General features: G+C 38.9%; 1 protein-coding gene across 1 annotated transcript in view; it reads right to left on the minus strand.

Moving 5' to 3' along the window:
- FAM135B (family with sequence similarity 135 member B) overlaps positions 1-7,354 on the minus strand; it is a 100,352-nt gene that overhangs the window by 14,082 nt on the left and 78,916 nt on the right. Inside the window, exons 8-9 of the mRNA XM_026047162.1 lie at positions 5,014-5,169; positions 1,999-2,072 (exon numbers count right to left, since the gene is read on the minus strand). Coding sequence (XP_025902947.1) covers positions 1,999-2,072; positions 5,014-5,169 — 230 coding nt within the window. The remainder of the gene's footprint in view (positions 1-1,998; positions 2,073-5,013; positions 5,170-7,354) is intronic.

The following is a 7,354-nucleotide window of genomic DNA, read 5'->3' on the forward strand; positions in this document are numbered from 1 at the left end:
TAGGGTGACAGAGCAGTGGAACAGGCTGCCCAGGGAGGTTGTGGAGTCTCCTACTCTGGAGGTCTTCAAAACCCGCCTGGATGCCACCCTGTGTCACATGCTGTAGGTGTGCCTGCTGGAGCAGGAAGGTTGGACTAGATGATCTSTAGAGGTCCCTTCCAACCTTAAATATACTGTGATACTGCGATACTGTGAAATGTCAGGCCATCTGTCTTGCAGGTATGCATGTAGAAGACACAGGACTTGTTGTTTCAGCTACCTCACGCTTTTGGTCCTTGTGAAATGCTATATAACTTTCTTTATGAGATGCTAGATTAAATTATCACAGGAATGCTGCCTTTGACTATAATAAATACAGTAATTTTAGTTGTGATGAGCATTCTTAAGTAAGCCACTTCCTTAGAAATGAGGAAAAAAAACATATTTCCAATACAAACTGTGTTTATTTGTACTACCCTTTGATTAGTCTATTTATCCTGAGGAATAAAGAGGAAGGGAACAAACTTTTCATATACTATCAGCTGGAAGCAAATCTGGACATATCCCATAGGAAAGCACAGTCGTATAATACTTCAGACTGCTGTCTGTGGGAGACAAGCAGTTGCCATGGGATAATCAGAAACAAAACTGTTTTTGAATGAATTCTCACTGATGTTAATGCCATCAGCATTTCTCTGAAGACCACATGTTAAAAAAAAAAAAAAAAAAAAAAAAAAAAAAAAAAAACTAAGGTAGATCACTAAAAACAAATATTGACATAAATAGGTATAAGCACAAATTTCTTTTATCTAAAAAACTACCTCTTCTTTAAAATACTGGGAGAACAGGGTACATGCTAGAGGCTTCCAACCTGTGACATCTCTGACACCCAACCTGTCCAAATGACATGCAGTGCTCTCCTGGGTGAGGAAAAAATCAATGAGAAGAAAATAGTTCTCATCTGTAGGAAACGGTTAATTTTCTATGTCATGAAAAATGAAGGCACTTCATGCAATAGAACAACTTGAGAATAACCTAGGCCATTCACTCTATTTGTGATCACCAAATTGCTTGGCTGAAAGTGAGGGCAGAATTAAGCAGTCTCCCTATACTCTCCAGCTGGACTCTAGGCAAGCAATGTTGAGCAGAGGAAGTGCTTAAGCTAAGTTATACATGTTTCACACTTCTATGAGCACAGTCCTGTGCAACTTATTTTTCCTTTGCACTTCTGATTTTTGAGCAAGTTATTAGCAGCTCTAAGTTCATGTTGCTTCCATTTTTCTTACAGCTAATGTGGTGGCATCCCCACTCCAACTCTGAGCTGCAGGATCCAGGGGATATTCAGTTTTGCACTGGCTATTACCAGTGAAACAAGCCTCCTGTCTGAATTTACAGTTTTTTTTTTTTTTTTTCTGATATATAAAATAGGTCTGAATTAAAAAATTAAAATACATCTATGACTGCATGCCCACAAAAAACAGTATAGACAGTAAAAAGAAAATTACTACATGTTAATGTTTTATAGTGCAAGTCTAGTGCAGTTTCCTTCCTAATGAAATTGGAAAATTGGATCTGATGTATGGATTTGGAGAAGTTAATTGAAGAAAGAGAGCAAAAAATATTTCTGCCTACCCTGAGACTAGTGTTAGTGGAAGAGACAAATCCTTGAAAAAAATGGTCATGAGAAGAGAGGAGAGCAAGGAAAATCTCTTCTTGATAAAGTATTTTAAGCCATAATCTCCCTATTAAGTAATTCATATGTGAGAGAGAGTAAGAGAGATTTATCTTATAGGGATCTTGAAATTAACATTATCTTGGCCTTGAGYAACTTACCATGCCATTGTTAGTACTTGCTTCAACAGATTTAAAACATAGGACCAGACATACACCCAGCAACTTCTCTCAAACCAAACTTTCCTCCATTGAAACAGAAAGGACCTCATCCTGAGCCAAAAAAGAATTTAAGAAACTACATACTCAGCTGCTTCATTGACAGGGAAGGTTTGAGGAATTACTCACAGGCCTTCCTGAAATGTCAGCACAGCAAGTTTCTGGTGCTCTGTGTAGAAGAAGGCTTCTGAGAATCTTCTTACCTGAATGGGAAACACACAAATTAGATCTCGAATCTGCTGAAAAGCACTAAGGACAATCAAGCTAATAACAGACCAGTGACTGTTAAGGACAGATTCCTAGGATGCTCCATCTGCTTTGCAACACTTTGGTGACAGAAAGAGACAGATACCCCACTTTTGCTTCATTTCACCAGGCCATCATGAAGCAGTTGGTGTTGTTGCATAATTAGATGGAAGGAAAGAAGCATCCCTTGTCAGCAAATCAGGACTTCCTCATGGGCATCTTCTGAGTCCTTTTTTAGGAGCTACCAAGTTTACCATTTTGCCCTGCAAACTGGAGAAGCTTGTCCCACTGTGTAAGTCATATAGCAGCAGCAGAGCAACTGGCTAAGTTACAACAATTCCTATTTGATTGTGTCTTCTATGGGAACATCTACAGTAGCTCTCAAGAGTGTCAAAGTTTTACTCTCAGCCCAGAGAGAATAAGCCTTACCATGGTAGAAATACATCTGCCTATGTCATGATGCTTTACAAATGAGAGCTCTCCAGATCTTTAGAGCTGTTCAGAGATAGATAATCAATTACAAAAGAGACTCAGATCTGAAGTGGCTGKCAGAGCACTGAGTATGAAATAAGCTATAAAAAATTCAGTATTGCTATCTGCCCTGGAATACTCTTTGGGATTCAATCAATCAATCACAATATGCAATCAAATRTACTAAGCTGTTAAACTGCAGCCCATACATTACTAATAATATTTGTGAAAGCGACCTCTATTACAGTGTCAGAGAATGGCAGCAAAAAGCATACGTCACAGCATTTCAACATCTCCCTAAATCCCAGCTGTGCTTCAGCAAATAGCCTTCCTAAAAAAAGGACTAGCATCTCTTAACAGAAGTTGCTTCTTGGTAAGATAACTTCTGATCTGAGGTGCTCAAAATGTTTTCCACAGCTCAGAAAGTATCATTACATGCAGCTTATACCAGAAAGACCTAAAGCACACAAAGATAAGTAATTTGCCAAAAATGACACTGGCAGTTGGCATCAGTCAGGGCTGGAACTGTGGGCTGGAATTCATCTTCTGGAGCTGGTTGTCTGCAGGGCCCTTCAGTTGAACAAGCCACCCAAGATTCTTCTGAAAGTTGAGAGAGACCTAGTCAAACGAAGCAGGGGAGTCTGAGTATTAGTCATCTCCTCCTGGATTAGATGCCTCCCTTCTGTGAGATGAATCATGCTCTCTAGTCCCTAGTGGCTGGACCTCCATTGACTTTAACAGGAACTGGAGAGTAAGCTAAGACGTAGATACCTACACATTAAGTTCCTTAAGTAAGATGAATCCTTTTTTTTTTTTTTTTTTTCCCTGAGTAAATCAAGCTATGACTTCACCTCAGCTGATGCAATGAAAGCAATATCTTGTTTCCTATACAACTGTGCATATAGTGGTCGATAACAGGAAAGGTCCTAATGTACAACATTTGCTGAACCAAGTAGGTTTGACACAACTATCTTTAAATATAAGACCATTTGTGCCTTCTTTGTTATCAAATACCAATTCAAATACCAATTTCAACAGACAATATTAACAATTTGCTGCATGCAGCAACTAGGGGAAAGTACTAATTATATGTATGTGACACAGTGAAGAAAACAAACATATATTCTTATATGATTTTCTTAAAAGAATTGACAATTTTTTTTTTGGGGGGGTGCTATTTATGGTTGGATTTATCATTTTTGATAGATATCTAGTCTGCATAGGAAATTATKCTTGATTCTATCTACCTTGTCCCATCCACCTTCTGTTCTATGTTGTTTTGGTATTTACAGTGAGCCTACTTCACACAGCACTCCAGATTTCGCAAAAGTAACATCCTGCTCTCCAAAAATTCAATTGTGATGGTATAGATCATATTTAATGATAAAGTGGTTTATAAGGGTGCCCAAAACTCATTATTTGATCAGCAKAGATACAGAATTGGAATGTAGCTTCTGTGTGGAAGAGCCTTTTGCTTGCAAAGAAACCTTCTATAGTCTCAAACTCAGTGCTGATAATACAGTAAATTGTTCAGTGATGGAGGGTTGCTTTTGTCCACAGAACTTGATTGAAGCTCAAGTGTTTGTCCACATGCAAAAACTCCCAGAAGAGGGATGAAACCTGTCATTAAACCAGTCTGTGAATGCTGAGAAAAAGAAAATAACTTTTCTTTGGATACATCTGTAAAGCACTCAGCACAATCATCTTGGTGCTTTTTTTGTAGATTTGTAGACTGCATAAAGGATTACTGTTAGCAACCACTATCACGGAAGGTTGTTTTTCTGCTGTTGAGAAGCAGTTACAAAGTAATCCTGGATTTCTTTGGATCTTCAAAATGGATTTCTCATAGCCAGGTGTTCCTAGCTCCAAGGAGCAAGCCATTATCTTGGGAAAAGCCCACTGATAAAATGGAAGTTAATGCTGAACCACTGTTGATTCACTGTTCTTGAACAGATACTGATGATCTGAAAAATTTCTTCACAAATGGTATTTTGTTAGGTCTGAAAGTCTCTCATGTACTTCAACACAGCAGAAAGCTTTGAATTAGCAAATTAGCATGGAGCTAACTGCAGCAGATTTGCTTTTATCCCACCCCTATGAAAGACCCACTCCAGCACTGTATTTTTCAAAGTTTTTCAATGATCTCTATAGCTTATACTTGTATTCTTTGTTAGGCAATAAAATGACAAAATGGTCACCATTCCATTCCTTTAGTTTTGAAGAAAATAAAAACAGAAAAAGAAGTTTTTACTTGGCATTAAATATAACTTTTGCTCACCTTTTCTCACAGTCTTCATTATTTGCCCTACTCACCCCACATCCTGAATATATTTCTGTGGTCACAGTAATTTGGTAAATATTTATTCAGATATATCACTGATGTTTCTCTACCATAAAATTATTGAGCTTACTCTTAATTAAAATTACCCTTAGCATGTGATGTTCCTGAGTCAGATAAGCTGTGAATTCTGGATGGAGCGTTGCKACTTCCAGAAATTGGGTCCACAGGGCCAAGAGGTGGGTGCAAAGCCAGGCAAGGTCCTTGCTTATCTGTTCCGCTATCTTCTCTGGATTGCTCAACAGCTGGAGGAAAGAAAGGATACTTTGAAATCAAGGATAGTCATGAAAGAAAAACAGCTTGTTGGATTAAGTCCTTCGAGGAAGAAGAAGAAGAAGAAGAAGAAGAAGAAGAAGAAGAAGAAGAAGAAGAAGAAGAAGAAGAAGAAGAAGAAAAAGCATATATACATATATATATATATGTATTTACACACACACATATATATGTATATACACCCTTGATTTAGATTTTATTCTTAACATGACTATTATCAGTCCTTTTACCCCAAATCAATCAGCTGTGCCTTTCACTTTTGCCTTTTAGAGAACATGTGTTTTGGTATTAAGGGTCTTATCTGCAGAGCAGGAGGGCAGGAAGCAGAAACACCCTCAATGTTTGCCCATATGCTTCACTGCAGCGAAAGTGAATATGGAAAAATCCATGAGCATAGATTCTAAACTATCCACCAGATGGTGCTGGATACTCTCAAATAATAAACCATCACCCTTTATCACGKCCTTTCTGAATAGAAAAACAGCCTTCCCAGGATACCAGATGGGTGTTTAAGGAAAATAAATAAATAAATAAAAATAAAATAAATCCTGTGTCCTCAACACAGGATGAAAACAGACATCTCAGAGTCGGTCATTGCTTCTGTCCTATACTCAGATGGCCTGGGGTCCTCCATGCCCTACAATATCGCACCACCAGAGAACTGCAGCACAGGCCAGCAGCAAAGTATCTGCACGCTGACCACCTAGGTTTGACTATTTCTTTAACAAGAACAGATAGGCCCTGTGTTTTATCTCCCCTGGCTTGGTGCAAAGAATGGGAAACTGAGCCTTTATCTATTCCAAAAGAGTCTATCTGGTTTGATGAACCAGGTATTATTCCCAGAAATACTCCAGAAATAATGCCACAGGGAATCATTTATTCATTCTTTCAAGGCCAGGTATCCATTTGGCTAGAACGGCAGAAAATGCTGAAAACCTGCTTACCAGAAAAGATGCAGTAGCACAAGTCCAAGTGGTACTGGACTCGTCCCCTTCTACTCAGCCCTAGTGAAGCCACARCTGGAGTATTGTGTCCAGTTCTGGGCTCCCCAGTACAAGAGGGATGTGGAGCTGCTGGAGAGAGTCCAGCGCAGGGCTACCAGGATGATCAGAGGCCTGGAACATCTGCCCTGTGAGCAAAGGCTGAGAGAGCTGGGCCTGTTCAGCCTGAAGAAGAGAAGGCTGAGGAGGGACCTGATCAGTGTGTATAAATACCTCAAGGGAGGCAGTGAGGAGGAGGGGGCYGGCCTCTTTTGAGTGGTGGCCAGCRAYAGGACTAGAGGAAATGGCCACAAAGTGAAGCACCAAAAGTTCCACAGGAACTTAAGAAAAAAAAAAAATCTTAACAGTGAGGGTGACAGAGCACTGGAACAGGCTGCTCCAGGTTGTGGAGTCTCCTTCTTTGGAGATTTTTAAAACCCACTTGGACGCAGCCCTGTGCCCCGTGCTCGAGGTGACCTTGCATGTGCAGGGAGGTTGCACTCGATGACCTCTGAGGTCCCTTCCAAACTTAAGCATTCTATGATTCTATGATTCTATGACTCCAYCATAAAGTCAAGATTAAAAGCTATTTATTTTTATATATGAGAGGCAATCAGACAAAATTTGTATCTATAATAAGCACAGATAATCTTAGTAAGTTTACATTCAGGCAAAATTTGTATGTATAGTAAGCATAGATAATCTGAGTTTACATTGCCTGTGTGATACTCAGATTCATCAGTTTGCTCATAATGAYGCAAGCTCTAATATTCTGGAGAAATCAGATAGATGCTGGCAGACATGGAATTCTGCCCCAAATGTCTCCTTGCAAAATTAGGGACCTAATGCATTTACTGTTCTCAATATTACATGCTCCATGTCCCTTTAACACATTTTTTTTTTCTATTCTAAAATTTTCAAAGGAGAAGACATTTTATTAATTCAATTGATCCTAAGGATATGAGGGTTATTTTCTGTATTATTTATCTTTAGCCTAGGGAAAGGAAAAGGAAGAAGATACGCGAAAGAATACGGGAAAAATATGAAGGAAAAGAGGAAATAAAAGGAGAAAAAAAGGTGGAAAAGAAAGAAAGAAAGAAAGAAAGAAAGAAAGAAAGAAAGAAAGAAAGAAAGAAAGAAAGAAAGAAAGAAAGAAAGAAAGAAAGAAAGAAAGAAA

The sequence above is a fragment of the Nothoprocta perdicaria genome, unplaced genomic scaffold (assembly GCF_003342845.1).
Source record: "Nothoprocta perdicaria isolate Ctin4 unplaced genomic scaffold, notPer1 scaffold_48, whole genome shotgun sequence".
Taxonomy (NCBI): domain Eukaryota; kingdom Metazoa; phylum Chordata; class Aves; order Tinamiformes; family Tinamidae; genus Nothoprocta; species Nothoprocta perdicaria.